This window comes from Melospiza melodia, chromosome 4 (assembly GCF_035770615.1).
Source record: "Melospiza melodia melodia isolate bMelMel2 chromosome 4, bMelMel2.pri, whole genome shotgun sequence".
Classification (NCBI taxonomy): Eukaryota; Metazoa; Chordata; class Aves; order Passeriformes; family Passerellidae; genus Melospiza; species Melospiza melodia.
In genome coordinates, this window is record NC_086197.1 from 90,958,278 (window position 1) to 90,975,813 (window position 17,536).

At 35.1% G+C, this 17,536-nt stretch overlaps 1 protein-coding gene across 5 annotated transcripts in view; it reads left to right on the plus strand.

Annotated features, from left to right (window-relative positions):
• ORC5 (origin recognition complex subunit 5) overlaps positions 1–17,536 on the plus strand; it is a 69,903-nt gene that overhangs the window by 19,146 nt on the left and 33,221 nt on the right. For all 5 annotated transcript variants that reach the window (XM_063155542.1, XM_063155543.1, XM_063155545.1 and 2 more), the window contains 3 exons: positions 835–947; positions 4,316–4,363; positions 6,533–6,643. In XM_063155542.1, coding sequence (XP_063011612.1) covers positions 835–947; positions 4,316–4,363; positions 6,533–6,643 — 272 coding nt within the window. The remainder of the gene's footprint in view (positions 1–834; positions 948–4,315; positions 4,364–6,532; positions 6,644–17,536) is intronic.

The following is a 17,536-nucleotide window of genomic DNA, read 5'->3' on the forward strand; positions in this document are numbered from 1 at the left end:
CAGAACAAGAAACTGTTGAAGTAAAAAGTGTAAGCAGAGGGCACAAGAGAGTCCCTTTAATTTCTGTAATTAACCAGCTGATGAAGGGTGGTTTGATGATCCTTATACATAAGCATGTAAAACAAGAGCAAGAGACTGTAAGGATAAAAATTACAAAGTAAAAGTACTTTGAGTTCCCCTCAAAAAGAGGGTAAGCAGGTATTCACTATACTGTAGTTTTTGTGGATTTTAATATCTGTGTTTAATCTTAATTAGGTATACACGTATACAAGGAGGCAGAGTCAACTGGTTGAAGTTTAAAATTTTTTAAACATTTTCTGTAGGAAATAGAACAGTGACTAAAACTAATTTATCACAGATGAGCTATTTATCAGAAGTGCAGCACTGCTGCTTTCTTCACCGTGCCAGCCTTGTTCCTGGACAAGCTGTTTGATGGTCTAGAGGAGCCTGAAGGTTGAATCTTGAAAAAACTTACAGTTGTATATAAAAGTATCACTTCATCTGCCTTGTTTGTCAGGAGGATTCCCTTAAAAGAAAGCAGCCTGGAATTATTTATATCTTATTTTTTTCCAGAAGATTTATGAATCCCTGATGCTTCAAGTGCAGTTGCTGAGAGTCTGAAAGGTTGCAGAATATTACCTTTGTGTCATGCTCCTTGGCCCTTCCCTGAGTTTGCATCTGTTATAATGGGGCTGAGAAAGTCATACTTATTTAGTTATGGCACTAGAGCAGGAGAGAAGGAAAAGAAAATGAATGCAGGGATGTTTAATTTGAAGTCTGTGGATGTTCAGGCTGGGTTTTGGTTAACTCATGAACTGTTTGTTTATTTTATAGGACTTTCTGCACATACCCATGTGGAACTGCCTTATTACTCCAAATTTCTTCTAATAGCTGCTTACCTTGCCTCCTACAATCCTGTTAGGACAGATAAGAGATTCTTTCTTAAGGTAACAAAATTCATGTCTTAGTGCTGTTAACTGGATTCCTGCATACTGAATTTCATGGTTTAAAACTCTTCAGCTGTTTGTTTTGAGCTCTGTTTCTGTGTGCACTTCATTTGATTTGATGAGCAGCTTTACTGTAGAACATATACTGTGATTGGTGATGATCACTGAGTGATTTAAATGTCTAATAAATCCAAATTCTTCATGTCAAATTATGCATAAAGCTGTTATAGCATGAGCACTGTTCTTTGCTTTTCTGAGTTGATACAGCTTTGTTTTGACAAGATTTTAGTGCAGTGACCACAGTGTCCTTAGATATAAGCTACACTTGAATTTCAGAGTAAGGTACAAACCAAAACTGCCTTGGCCTTTAATGAGATAAAATGACTTATAACTCTGTTAGGTTTTTTATGGAGTTGTGAGTTTTTGGAACAGAAACATACAAGCAGTTGCTTTTTCAGGAGGTGTGGTTACATTAGCTGGTATGTGTTGTGTTGAAATGGTGGTAATGCATGTTTTAGGATGGATGTGTTAATTGTTACTACCAACTCCTGGGCTAAAGATAATTTTCTGATAGTTCTTGCCATGTACATGTTGATGGGTTTTTCCTTCTTTTTTTCTTCTTTTTTTCCTGTGAGCTAAGTTGTGGTCATACTGCAGACAAGTGCTGTGGTGCCATGAGTTGTTGTTTTATGCCTCTTCCTGACCCGGGATCTTCAAGCTCCTCAAACCTGCCTCATTGCCTCATTTTGGGTTATCTGACAAAATGTAGGTGGGAAGACAGGTATCAGAAAAGTGATCAGGCAGTTGGGCTTTCTGTGCATTTTACCAACTATTACAGTATGTATTTGATATATGCCTGTGTGTATAAATACATGGCATTTGTGATGGATAGGTGTAAGCAATTAAAGAAAATGAGGGCAAGACAAATTTGTAAAAATATTACTCCCTCTTCAAAAAAAATCATAGATACACATTTTGAGAAGTTACTGCAGTTTCTAGTGATGAAATGTTAGTATGTTTTCAGTTCAAACTGTGATAGGATCTTACTGAAAGCTATAGGTGTTTCTCCCTTCTATTGACTCCTTTCCTGAGTGAAGGGTTACTTGTAGTAAGTGTAGATAGGCAAATTTTCTTTATAGGCAAGCCTTGTTCTTTGCACTTGGCTGGAGCAATTTCTTTGTTAGAGATTTTCTTGCTGAAGAAATGTTTCTACACAGAAACAGGAGAGCATGCAAGAGTCAAGTCTGTAGAACATGTACAAAAAAGTGCCACATCTTCCTTGTGTTCTCTGAACAACCTTTTCAGCTTAGGTTTTTTTCCTTTCTCCTTTGTAGTATCTCTGCATGAGTTTCCACTCTTGCACGTGAGCTGTATTAAAGTTTTGTACAATAAACATGAATTTCTAAGGTTTTTGAAGCAGGGGTCAGGAAGGTATTTCTATCAGGTATTTTTTTTCCAAAGAACTGGTGAAGCAAAAGTCATTTTCCTTCGTGTGTTGCATATCAGTTAGCCCTTCATCAGGTCTAAAATTGAACTTCAGAAATAGCTGCATCTCAAAGCCCAACAAAACCAACACTTTTGAGGGGGTTTCAAGCTCAATATTTTTATGACTGATGTGAACAGGGGAAGTAGAATATGATTTTTATCAGGTTTGTAGTGAGATTCAGAATAGATGACAGAAAAGTATCTTCTGGAGTGATTCAACTAAGGACTAAAAGAAGCAAAAGGAATGCAAACAAAAGGATGGTCACTGAGTTGCTCATGTGCACTACTCTATAGATGCTAGGCTATACTACAGCTAAAATAAAGTCACAGTTTGGGGCAGCCTGGAGTGCTAACAGCCCAGCAGAGTAGGAAGGTGATAGTTGGCACCATTCCTTTGGTTATGTGAAAATTCAAGAGCTTTGCAGTAGATGGAGAGAAAAAAACAAAGCTGGTTTGGAACTCTTTAAAACAGGAAAGAATAGGAATATTTGTCTAGGAAGTCCTTAGAGAAACAGTATTAAAAGCTAAATGAAAATTAGCTCTGAATTACGTGGGGTTTTGTGTTTGTACAGAAACAGGATACCATATATACCATATGGAGATCCCAGTTTGTTGTGCTCCATCCAAAGCATTCTGTGTAACCTCAGGCTTGATCACTTTCCTCTCTAAAAGGTCATGGTTAGCACTGCAGTCAATTTTTCAAAGGCATGATGAAATGATTGCTTTGCTGTCTCTAATTGTGTTTGATATGTATTAGCTGAATTAGCTAATTTTTCTAATCAGATAAATCATGTGAATTGAACCTAAGCCCTCTCTGCTGTTTAGCTCTGCATAAGTCTTTCAAGTAAAGCCCCATTTACTAAGATAATTTTGATGTGGCTGAGTATTGATGGCCACAAATACTAAGTATAAGATTTTAAACATTTAAATGGAAAAATAATTCCTTTATTTGAGTTTTTTTCCCTGATTCATTGAGCATGCTTATAAGGTATCTTAATAAGGTATACTTCTCAGGGCTGTGGAAGAAGGAAGAACTCATCAGGTGATATTTTGAGAAATAGCACTTAACTATGTTTAACAATTATTGCACCTCTTCAGTCGTTTTACATCACTTACACCTCATCCTTCATGTCTCTTGGATTATTTTTTTTAATCCATTCATTTGTAACATTGTTTACTATACTTCTGCCCTTATCTTACCCTCACATTTTTAGTTGAGATCCAAGAGCACTTGGCTATTTTCTTTCAATAGTCCTTCCTTTTTAAAGACAATTTTTAAAATGTGCAGCTTTAAATTACATTGCATTTCTTCACCATCCACCCCTACCCCTTCACCCTCCCCTATTCCTTCCTTTTGTCATTTAGCTCAAGAACCTTGAACTACCTTTGTATTGTATTGATTAAATTCCTGGTTGTCATTCTGCCAACTTTTGTAGCATCCAAATTCTGAAATAAGGTCAATAAAAGGTGACAATTCTGGTGGATTTATACATGGATACATTTTTAAAATCTTGATAGTCATCATCTGTCTTTTTTATTAGATGATTGAGGCTATGAGGAAGATGATAGCATGAAGTTGTATTACCAACCAGTTTTTACTACCTCATCAGTTCCTGAGTAAAAAAAAAAAAAACAACTTATCCATTTCACCAAAAAATATTAGCATGTTGTGTTTTGGCTTTGCAGCACTTGGGACAAGATGAAGCAAGAAGCTGGGCAAGTGTAATTTTAGGGCTTCTAGTAAGAATGTTTGGTAGTGACATCAAAGGCAAATACTGGAAATGTAGTAAAGAAGTTGACCTAGAGTAACATACTCCTATTTGTAGTGTATACATTATTTATTAACTATTTTAATTATCTTTGCTCTTGTCTGTTGTTTGCAGCATCATGGGAAAATTAGAAAGACCAACTTCATGAAGAAGCATGAGAAGGTATGTATTTTATCCTTCTAAGCTGAGCTTGGCAGCAAGTATTTTCTTTCCACTGTACTTGTGGGTTTGTATTACATTTTGTGTTATTGATTACTGTAGAAACATCAGAACTGCAGAAGTAACAATTTTTGGTGCACTTGTTTTGTATGCTACAAATATCTGTGAGATACAGACATTTTATTAAAACTGTAACAAAATTTTCTCCTATAGCCATATTTTTGTGTGCAGCAAAGTGTGTTTAATAAAGCTAGTTAAAGGACATAAGTGGAGCTGCCAAGAATCAGCATTTCTCTCAAAAATATTTTTATATTCTTTAAAGAATTTTTATACAAAAATTTCTATAATGAGGGAAATTGAAATATAGGGATAAACAATTGCAGATGTGGTGTTATAAATAGACTCATTTGCTTCAGTTGGTGTGACAGTTTATGGCAATATACCTTTGCCCAGAGAAGCTTGTCTGAAGCCTGATTTACAGATCAGATTCCCCTAACTCTAGTGGGTGCCTGCATCTAAAGCAGTTTATAGCCCATGCAGAGTCAGTCAATGCAGTCATTGGAGTGAGGGCTGTGATTTGGCTCTTCTGAAGCAGGTTCTGTGTTCAGGCAGATGAATTGCACCACAAATTGTATTGATTAGATTTCTACTGGCTGTACTTGGAGCTGCAGAAACTGGTTTGGCTGTCTGTACCTGCTTGGCAGGAAGCTGACATTAGATGAATTAAATCCTTCCTTAAAACTTTAGAAATAGCAAGACTAAAAATCTATTTTGTGATTCACAGTTGTGTCAGTCCAGAGGCTGTGGGGTTTTTTTACTAGAAAAAAATCAATCTTGTGAATTGGGGGAAGAAACTGACTTACTATTCTGTTAATTGCCCTGTTGCTGATAAAAGCAGCATTTGCTTGGTTTCTTTGCATGGTTGGCCTGGAATGATGCTTTTCCAGTGATAAGTGAGAGATCTTCCTGGTGAATCTATTTTTGGCCATGTGTTTCCATGATTTTTCACACTGCTTGCTTTGTTAGCCAAGAGGTAGCTTTGGGGACACCTCCTGGATTTGAAAACTTAAAACATGTGTTGGAAACAACATTTGATTTTGCTGAAGAAATGAGTGGTTGTGTCTTACTGATGGCTAATGCCACAGAGGTGCTGGTGGTATATTTGAGATGTTCTTTCCCTGAAGCATTTTGAAACAAACTTTCTGTTGAAAATCCTATTTAATCTTGGCTGCTCTGCTAGTAAGAATAAATCAATGTACTCTACAAAAAAAGGCAACTGGATGTCAAAGTAGAGAGAATTAAACACAAACTTAAAATAAAACAAGTATTTCCCTTGTAAGAACTTTTGGAAGTGTGGGTCATAAATCTCTGTAGTCCTAACTATACTCCCTGAGTTGGAGTACTGCCCAGTTCTGCGTTATAAACTGTACATTTCCTTTTTGCAGAATTGGTTCTTTTGAAAATGCTTAGCATTGAACAATCAGGACTTGGTATTTCTTTGAATTGAAGTGAATGCAATGTTACTACATACAATAATCCATAATGCCTGAAATGGCCATGGGTGTCAGCTGAGGTGTGGGGTGTGCATGATGCACAAGAGCTCTGTAGATGTGAGGCTGAGCAAATCTGCTGTTCTGATAACACAGTTGCCTTGGGCTCAGGCATCTGAACTCTTTGTTTTAACCAGCTGAACCTGTGGGAGGTGTGTGCACTGTGAGTGTTACCCACACTCTTTGCCTTGCCTCTGGAATACTCTGACCTGTTTTGTTCTCCTTCTTTGGAAGAAACCTTTAAGCTCCCTACCAACACAAGCCATTCTGTGATTCTTTGAATGCCATAAAAAAACATAACCTTTCCTCTTCATTCCTTAAACTGGGCAAGGTCATTAAACAAAAGTAAATGTATAAATCTACTGACAGGAAATTTGGCATGAGATCCTCTGTTACTGCTCAGAAATGTTCCTTTTTATTCTGCAATTTGAACACTTGCCACATTAAATAGATCTTTCTATATCTTGATCAATAAACATGTATTCAGTGTATTCCATTATGTGTAAGTAGGCTGTATGAAACACTGCTGAATCATAGTGCCTCCCTAGAGGCCAAAGGAATAACATCATGTAGTACTCCAGGGAATTAAGAAATGGGTGAAAAAGTGTTGTTTCTGTTGCAGACCAGCAATCACCTACTTGGGCCAAAGCCATTTCCCCTGGACAGATTGTTAGCAATATTATATAGTATTGTGGACAACAGAGTTGCTCCAACTGCAAATATATTTTCCCAGGTGAGTGTGTACTTACTTTTTTATTTGCTTTTTAGTGTCTGGAATTCACCAAGTTTTAACTGTTTTTTAAGTAAGAATTCTAATTAAATGAAATGAAAAAACAACCACAACAGGTGATTTAAATCTAAGGTTCAGAGTAATATTTATCTCTATTAGTAGCTGTGAATCCAGTACTTTATCTAATAGTCTGAAATCTGCTAATAGGTAACTTTTCCCTGGTCCTGGGCTGTGGTCTGTACTGATCAGTTCCTTGGTTTCTCCCTGAAGTCTGTAAGCCTGTTTGCATTTCTGGTTAGGTGTTTAAATGTTCGCTGTCCCGTAGCCAAAATTAGTCACATTGTTGCACACATTGCTACAAAAATGTAGTTGTGAAGAAGCAGCAGAGGGAATAAGGTGCTTACAGGTGAGCAGTGTTTGCTGTGGTACATGAACCTACTGTTCTCCATTTGGACAAAATGTAAGTCTTGCAGAGAAGAGGGAGTATCCTGTTTCACTAGATGGCAGCATAGCTGTAGAAGTGAGTGGAATTAAGTAAATCCAGTGGTTTCTCAAGACCTCTGGGTTTGTCAAGTGTATATTGACCAATTCTGTGTAAGTAAAGATGATTTTCTACTATCAGTTTGATTCTTGGATGTCATTTCCACCTTAGAAATTCTCAATTTCTTCCTTCTTTCCAGTTGTAATTTGCTTACTGAAATATTTCCCACCTTTCCCTGTTAGCTATCAAATTTAACCAGGTAATATTTCAGTTTATTTTATGCATTCATGTAAAATTCTTGGAACATAAGTGTTTATTTTTTAGGATGTTAGTTGTGTATTCTCTTACTTTTGGCTATCAAAAGCATTTTGATACACACTAAATGTGAATGTATTATGTAACAGTATATTACAGTATATTTTCAAAATTAGTATAGCTGCATATTTTACAGTTATTCCAGGTAAGAGAACAAAAGTCAGTATTCCAATGTACAGTTAAGTAGTACTGAAGCCACAATTTGTACATATTATAGTTCCACCTTAGGCTAAATTACAGAATTTACAAGTTCAATGAAATGCTTTGTTCTGATTTAGAGTTTGCACTAGATGGCAGTGTTATCAAAGAATAGTTGATAGTAATTCTTTATTTTCTGAATATCTGGAGATTAAGCTATACTGATATTAAAAAATTGTATATAATCTTAACCACATTAGGACAAAGAACTTGAAATAAAATATGTTTACACAATAATTCAATTTTATAAATTATTTAAGAGTATTTTTAGTTATAAAGCGATTTTTACATTAAATTTTAATTTAAAATATTGAAGTGTCCACTGCAAAATTATAAAAAATGGAACAGAATTTAAAATAGGTTTGGAAAGTAGTTTAAATTAGGCATAATATTTAATTGCTTTTCTTTCTTGAATAGTTGAAAACAATTTGTATTTCAGTGATTTTTTTGTTATCGGTTATTCTGTAAATATATTTTTCAAAGAAAATATTTAGGACCTGGCTTATCCTTGTCAGTACTGATACATTTTACTGTTAAATAACACAATCTTAAATATTTTGTTTGTGTGATCAGCATGGAAATAATAATAAAATTATACAGAAATTTAAAATGTTTATGTCAAATATTTGGCTTCTTAACTGACTCATGATTAATTTTATGTGCTTTTTAATTTGTAAACTCAAGGGCTGTACATGAAACAAATACATATTAATTCTCCTCATGTATCAGAAAATAGCATGCCTTAGCTTTAAAGTTGGTCAACAATCACAGTCAAGATTCAAGAAGGACTGGCAGCTGCTTTACGATCTGTCACTTGCTGATTTTGTGGTATTTCTTATTGCTTCTTGTTTTTCTGTATACTTTCAATTCACATGAAAATTTTGGTTATTAGCTTTTCAAAAGTGAAACTTCTGTGCTAATGAGCAGCAAAATTTCATTTTTCCTCTTAATGGTAGGTTTTATTGAAAATGTTTAGTTTTTCTAAATAGATTTTCAACTTAAAATTTGAATCTTAATCTTTTGCCTTTAAATATCATAGTCTTTAAAATGGTCTCATACCTTTTTTCAAATCAAGTGTTAGCATGTTTGTTTTGCAAGTGTGATCTTTGCAACCAACACAAAACTAAAAAACTTCTGCTGTAGCTTCTTGCTGTAAGTAGGTTACAGGAGATAGAATTGGGCCCATTCATTTTTTAACTTTCTCACTTATATAACAGTATTTTACAGTATTTTGGTCTTCCTCACTAACTAGTACAAAAGAATAGCAGAGGGTGTTAAGGGAAGCAATTTTCCACTTCTGCAAATGGTAATTTTTTAGTTGCTCCCTTAAAAGTTGTAATTTCTCTTGGGTTTGTGCTCTTTTTAATCAAACTTTGCACACATCCAGTAAGGTTTTTTTGAGACAAAGTTAATGGAAGGTTTGGAGGTTTTAATTATAGCATCTTCATCTCATGAATTGTTTGTATTCGTTTGAGATATTCCCAGTGTTCATTTTTATCCAGAAAATTCGCTGGTTTTCTTATTGAGTTGTCACAATACTATTTTTTTAGCACATTGTGTAATAGTTTAACAGGTTACTGAATTGAAGTTTATTTGCTTATTTTTTAAACCAAGAAGATGGAAGTTAGAGAACTATTGATTTCTGGAGGCATTTGAGAGGATGAGTTCTTAAAACGTTTGTCTTCAGGCACAATTTTGTGTAATAATTTAACAGATTGAAGATGATATTGCAGTCACAGTACATTCTGTGCTGAGACAGAACTTGCACAGCTGATGGTCTCTGGCTGAGTATGGGGCTGAAGAGTTTTAAAAGGTAAAATACGGAGAAAATGGTGAAAGGATGAAAGTGCACTTTCACACAATGCTGAAAGCCGCGTGACTCTGGGCGTGCAGTCTGCATCCTACAACAACAGAAGTCTTAGAGTTTCCTTGCTTGGTCCAGCAGGAACAACCAGGAGTATTATTTGTGTCTCCATATGGATCCAATGTGCAGAAATATTCATTGTGTCCAAGGGCAATTACAGCAGAATGGAGGGATACAAAGAAACTTTGTAAAGCTTGCTGAAAGTGCATTCTGCAAAGGTTCTGAGAGTATTCAGTCCTAGTTTGTATAAGAGTAGTGTTTCATTTTAGGTTTCCCACAGAAAGTAGACAGAAATACAACGTAATGCTCTTCATAAAAATGTGCCTTAGTATAGGACACAAATGAATTTATGCACACAGCATTGGTCAAGAATTATCAGCACCAATTTAATTTAAATGAGGTCATTTTACATTGAAGAGGGTAGGGGCTGTTCATATCACAGTCAGTGAGGAAGTAGATGTTGTTGTTATGGTTTACAAGCCAAAATTAACCAATGTTTTTTCCTCTACCAAAGTAATTCAGTAATTGCTTCAAGTCAATTCAGTTCTCCTGGCCATTTTTCATTTCTAGGCATTTTATCTTGCTTTTGCTTTCTTGTGAAATAGCTTTTCATAAAGAGGATTGATTAGATCTACTTGTAGTTTTGAGCTATGATGTTATCTAAGGTAAAATGGAACAAAGCCCTTTATCTTGCATACTTTTGCATATTTTATTTCTGGTAGTACATCCCTGAATATTTGGAAAAACACCTAGGATAACTTCACAGAGTATATAATAGCTGAAAATTACCAAATAGGTAACTAATCAGTAACTTTGGTTTTGTTTACATTTTCACTTTAGTGCCCTAAAATTAGGTCATCCCAGGTTTGGTTTTAATGTTACTCTTTATATTTGGCAAATATTTTCAGATAGTTCTATAGTTAGGATTTACTTCTGACTCTAGTGCATTTGCAATCAGAGATTTCTAGCAAGGGTGTTTATGAGTATATGGAGACACATCAGGTTTCTTACACATAGTCTGTATTTCATTTATTAGACACTTCTTATCTCCTTGATGCTGGATCTAAGAAAGCCATTTGAATTTTCTTAACAGCATCACAAATTTATAGAACTAGCTAGTTGTAAATGTGTAAGAATTTGGAATGAAGGTTAACAAACCTAAAATTTTTCAATCTGTTGTAAAGATAAACAGCGTTGCAAATTGTCGTCCAAAGAGTAAGAACTTTTCATCTGAAGTTAAAATAAATGCAGTAGTGTGCCTACTCAGTAAATTGGGTAGTGTGTTCAGTGGTTTGTGTGTTTCTCAAAGACCCCAATATGATCTGGGTCTATGAGAAGCACACAAACCACTGATGTACATAACATAATTTCAGCTGGAGGGAGCCAGAGGAATATAGTTTTCTGTAATTAAGAGAGGAAAAAAAGTGTTCTTTCTTGGGATGTAAGATTTTGGAGAGATTTATTTTCTTGCTTTCTTGTCTGCCTTACATGAATAGAATAGGGAATATCTAATATTCTTTATACAAACTGCACCAGTATGAGGCAATTTACCTGCAAAATTGCTTTGTCCTGTTGTGTTGGAAGCATGCTTTATGTCTTTCTTTTTCAGATGATAATTTAATGTTTAAACTGCCCTTTATTTGTAAATTGACAGCCATGGTAAAATTTCAGTTGCAAGATTGGAAAGATGCCTGATTTTGTTCTCTACTTACTTGATTTGTATTTTGGCCTCTGTATGTCACAGCCTTTCTGGACACCAAATATCCACATTCTGATTATAGTTCTAACTCTGTTACTGCATTATGTTAGGTTCCCTTGATGTAGCAATTGGATAAAGAGGAATTTGATTCTAGGATTCTCTAGTTCTGTGACTCAATTCTGTGAGTATTGTCAACTTAACGGGTTTTTTTCAAATGGAAAGCACTCTTAATCGCTTCTGCAAGCTCTGATTGTATTAATGTTTAAAAATAAGAAGGTTTTCATTCCACATTTGACAACTCTTGACTGAATAAGGATTACTCATTTTTTGCTAGATCAGCTGTATTGTGTTCCAGCTTTCCTTGCTGTTGGAGGGACTGCTCATAGGAACATTTTGCATCTGGTTTTAACACTATTATTTAAGACTAATAGAATACTCTCCATTTAAAAAGTGAGCAGGTGGGTGAATTTCTACAGAAAAAGGTCTGGTTTAAAATGTATGTTGTTCTCCACTGTTCCCTAAGAGGCCTTATTATGAAGAAGAACAAAGATAAGTGGAGCCATTTTTATTTTAGAGTATGCAAGAAATGCAGAGCATATTCTTGTACTGTCAGTACAAGATGTTAATATGTCAGTAAGTAGATTAATTTTTAATTTTTTAAAAATAAATGAAATGCTGGAAAAATGAAAGTTCCTGCTGATTCTATTAAACCACCTTCCTTTGCTTTCCTATTACTCTGAAATTCCACAAGTGTTGTGCTTGTTCTATTTTTGGATAAATGGATAGAGGAATTGCTGAAATTTTACCTGAAATAATTGAGAAATTCATAGCAGACATTAGCTACCTCAGTGTGGGAGATGACTTTGGAAGAATATATTTCTATCCTGTTCTCAAATGAACTTAACATTTACACCTTCATGACCAAAGTTCATAATGCAGGGAGATTTCTTGTTGTCTGGTTGAATGTTTTAAAAAAATCCTTTCTATCTATCTGATAGATAATATTGCAAATTGGTTCAAGACAAAATTGAAGCATATCACACATCTAATTGTGGAGAGTGCCTTTGCTTTATATATCCATTAGGTGCTGCTGAGATTTGGGAGACTTGAACAGTTGTGTACAAAAATATCTAAATGTTTGAATAACTATTTTATACATTGTTGAAAGGTGGAATCATTAAGTAGTGAATATTCAGAAGGAAGATGATTGTAGAAGTTACATTTATCTTGGAGTTGATTGTGTATGTAGATTTTCTTGAATTTTGTTTTTGGAATATAAGCAAATATATTCTCATGTATTTCCCTATTTTTATCACTTCTTGAGTTCTAAAATTACAAGAGAGGATGTCATCAGCCTCTGCTTCTGTCCTATTGATTTAACCTGAAAATGACTGCATTTCACTGTCCTCTTGCTTCAGAGGAAGGTACATAAAATTGCACAGCTTAATCCATTCTGACCACAGGAGGTGTCATCTCTGGAGTGATCCTTCTTTACTACCATGCAGGGGGAAGCATTTATTTTTACAAAAAAATGAACTATATGGAAAAAGGTCTTAAAAGCTTATGTTTTAATTTTGTTTTTTTTTCATGAGAACTATTTAGAATTACTGTATTTCTCTCTGTCTGGTCAGTCAGAAGATCTTTAGAGCTTTCCAGTGACAGGAATGAGCAAATATAAACCGTAGACTCTGGGCTTATCTCATTCTCATTACTGGTCTAAATAAATTTCCCCTCCTCTTTCAGAGTGCAGTGAAGATAACTAAGGCACATCTTGCCAGCACAAAATATCTGTTAGTCTGCTGTAACATCCTATGTCTCACACAGCATTCATACATAATCTGTATATCCCCACATGTTTATTGTCCAAGTGGGTTTGTAGTACAACCTTTTGATCCTGTGACTTCATGGTTGCCCTTACCTAAAAGATTATTTTTCTATTGTTAGAACATCTTTTTTAGCAGTTGTCAGTTTGTAGCTGTGGTTGTTTTTTTTTTTTTTTTTTTTTTAGACAATTTTATATTCTTACTGTTGTATTTGAACCTAACTGTGTTTGATCCTGTATCCTTTTATAGATATATTATGCATCTGACAGACTTTGTTTTCCTGGATCTGCCTATTGGTTAGAAAGTGTAGTAATCTATTGATCTCATTGTACTGAATTGTATTGATCTCAGTACTCTGTTGATTTTCTGTAGGTTTGGGAAGATGGTGATAAGAGGTAATAAATAACTCCCATTTTCTCATTTTCTGTTACTGGTTACTGGACTAATCTGGCAGAAATTCATGAGCTGAAATGGGAACTTAATGTGATGCACAGCATGGTGACATAGTTAGCACTTTAGCACTGACTATGGCAGCTTGAGAGAGCCTGCTGTTAAGCAAAAAGAAAGGAGAAAACGTTACTTTTAACCAAATAGCTGACTCTATTTTTTTCCAACTCTGAGCATAGCTGTGAAAAAAAATAAAAGTATTCTTACTTCAAGTACTACTTTCTAATTAAAATTGTGAAGAGACTGATATGCGTGATTCCTTCTAATTTTAATTGATGCAGAAAAGATATTTTAGAAAAACTAATAGTGTTTTACCTATAATGTTGTTTTGATCTTATTCTCATTTTTGGAGGCATATTGATAATACAGCTTTATGATTTCTTAGGAAACTTTGTTAATCAAATCCTATTCTATTTTATATGAGTTTTTTCTTTACAGTAATTTAAAGTAGAAAACTTACCTTATTTCTGTGAGGAGCTTATAGGTTTCAAACCTTACTCTATGGCTTGAAAACAGTGTATTTTAAAAGACAAATCATTGTGAATTATTGGAAACTAGTTTTATGGAAGAAATTTGGGTTATGACAAGGGATAGACTATTGAGAGGGAATGGGGAGTGAGGACTTCAGATGAGATGAAGTTTATCAGGAAGATAAAGTGAATTCCTAAATATCTTATCTAGAACAGTTTACTGATTTCTAAACTTCCTTGCTTTTTGATCTTAGTTTTTTTATTTGTGTAGCATGTCCCTAAGAATTTGCTGACCAGGAAGTAGCTGTGTTTAAGGCTTTGTGAAATGTATTTATGATAAATTTATACTTTTTTGATTTACTTTAAATTTAGTGTATAAATGACTTTAATTTCAGTATATAATCTGTTAATAGCTTTCACAAAGTATTCTTGTGGCCCTGTGAACATATTATATATTGCCTTGTGCCTTTCACATGTCTTAGATTGCATGCTATATAATATAGGGAATGTGTTGTATCAACCAACAGTTTCTTTAACTTCTGTTCCCTCAGCACATTATTTGTAAACAGTATTTGAAGCTTCCAATCTTAACTTATCTATGAAAATGTGTTAGTGTATCAAAGAAGCAAATATGAATACATGAAAGACAAAATAGAATTTTCCTCCTTCCAGACTCTTTCCTTTCCTTCTCTTTCTCTACACACTTACTTAGAAATTGGTTTCATGCACTTACTGGTAGGAACATCGTTTAATACTCCAGGAACGAATTTGTGCTGTGTTTACATCAAGCAGTTGCAGCTGAGGCTTGTTAGTGATTGCCTCCCCAATTAAAAAAAATTCTTCACTGTGGTACATGAACTCCTATTGTTTGGAGATAAATAATCAGCTCATCCCCTCTTTAGGGAAGAACAAAGAACATAATAGTACATCTGGTTCATGTGTTAAGACAGCAAAGATTAATTAAGCAAGTACTGCACAACCTCTCTTGATAACATATATATCTAAAAACAGCCTGTATATTATAAGTTTTTTAATCACTTTGCTTTAACCATTTAGTGTATGCAGAAAGTCTGTTTCAGAATCACCAGCTATTCATGGAAATAAGATAGGACACAATACTGAGATAAAGCAAATTAGAGCATTAAGATAGAATTCATTAGTTCTCTCTCAAATCTCTTGTTTTAAGCTGATATGCCTAGAAAGATAAGATTAAATACTAAAAAGAACCTTTCAAGCCCCCAGGTGACATCATTAATACTCTTTTATAAATTCTCTCTTTCGTAGAGGTGATCTGACTGTTTTCTCTCACCATTTGGAGTATGACCTGTTTGGGACAAAGAACCATTTCCTTATTGAGCATTTGTGTAGAATCTGGTTATTTGAAATGCAATTTCAAAACTAGAACTAACTGGAGATTAAATAGTTACATTGCATGCCCTGTTTCTTCACATTCCTGGTAGCTGGAACTAAAGTCTAATTCCAGCTGAAAGGCTACTGAAGGCCAATTTTACCTGCTGTACTTTTTGCTGTCATTGTCTTTCGGCCAAAACAGCTTTACCAGCTCCTTGGTGTTCACATCAGTGAGTTGTAGGGATGCAGATATCTTGTCAAGATCTTCATTTGACAATCCTTTGCTTATTTAATATCTTTTACTTCGCTGCACATACATTAATGGATGCAATTGCAATTTCAGTAGTAGCAAGAAAGATGGTTCAGAATCACTGGCTGAAGGGTTGGCTGTAGTGTTGCACTCTTTTTATTGATGTGCTCCTTGGACTGCTTATTATATGGTCCCATGTCCTCCTGCCCCTTCCTAATGCACTCTCACATCTCCCTGCCTACAGTTTGTTCTCCTTAGGTATTTACACCTCACCTGTCACTTCAATACAAATTATTTTGCTGTATCACATGTGAAATTAAATTTGTAGAATTGTATCTGTACCATTCTGTCTTTCGCTTCCATTTCCTAATGAGGTTGAAAAGTCCTGAGACTGTGCCCATGAACAATGTTAGAGCATAAGGTAGCAAAATGGTACATTAAAGAATATGTTGGATCACTTTGGTGAATGCTTGTACTGTTTCTGCCCTGCCAGCTGCAGTCAGTTCTAGCTACTGACTTTGTGCTTGACACCCCTCCTCCCCTAAAGACCCTTTGCTGCTGGCTGTGTTCATTTGAGAGCAGATAGTGGGGCTTGCCACAGTATCTTGGACAAAAGAAGCAGCTGCATTGAAAGAGAGGATTTCAGAATATGAAGCTTATTCACAAAAGAATGCCTCTTGGTAGATGAGGAATAGTTAGGAATTTACATAATCTCTCTTCTCCATCTATGGAAATAATAACTGGAAAATATTTGGGGGGAGCAATGTGGAAAATTGATAGCACGGTGTAAGTAAATCTCATTTATGCAGTTTATATTCTTAGTAAATGTTGCAAATATCATTCATTTAAAATATGGAGAATGACAAAACAAGGTGAGACAAATCCTACAGTAGCTTAGACTTGGAAAAGCTGTTATGATGATGATGATGATGATGACAGTGATGATTATTATGGGTGAAAATGGTTCTGTGTATCTGAAGTTGCATAGGTGCTGCAAAAAGTTTCTGTCCTTGCCACTGTATGATTAAATTTCTCACGTTAGATGGAGGAGGGTGGATGATACTAGAAATGTGATTATTTTAGGCAAGATTGGGTCTACCTATGTATGTGTCTGAACAGTAAAAGTACATAGAGGTAGTCAGTGTGCTTTTCTAGTTAATGGAGAGAAACAGACATGAGCATCTAAACCCACTCTGTTAGAGAAAAGTTTTAAATCTGTACTAGGTTTCAGTGAACTGTGTCCTGATGCACTGACTCCTCCATCCTCTAGAAATGGAATCAAGACAGCCTCAGATGCAAGCATTTACATTATAGCTGTGTAAAGCTATTCTTTCCTGAAGGACTAAGAAGTGTTTTCTCAGTCATTATTCTGGCTTTCTTACAAAACAAATGGAAAAGCCACCATCAAATATCCCTGCTTGGATGTCATATTCCTTGTCAAAATGTTTGCAGGCTGGGGGCAGTGATTGATTTGTACACCTTCCCACTCATTCTTCCTGCAAATTAAGTTGGGCTGTCACTCTGCAGTGAGTACTTGGGCAGAGCCTGCCCAGGACTGCATTGCATGGCTGGCTGGTGTTGGCCTTCTCATCCTTTTTTTGCTGGACTGCTTTTGACTTATTCCTAAGGACAAGGTGCTGAAACTCATCTCTTTCTGATAGAAACTTGTTTTGCAGAATTCTGTGATGATGACCTGTCATTTTATATTCTTGAACTTGCAGTCTGAACCCTACAGCTTTGAACTGTATTTCAGTTACAGCAACTATAGACTAGCTCTGTGTCTTCTGGAAACTGCTCTGAAAGTGATATTTTTCAATGTGAGAATGCTGAATATGTCAGGAAGGGATCTTCTGTCTTTGTTTTGTGAAGTATGAAATAAAAAGAGGTGAGATATAAACTCTGCAAGTGCAAGTCATAGAAGATTTACCAAAAAAAATGAAAGACTTAGAAGTTATTTAAATTTCAGGAAGTGCTTCAGAGGTAAAATTTAAAAATTGAG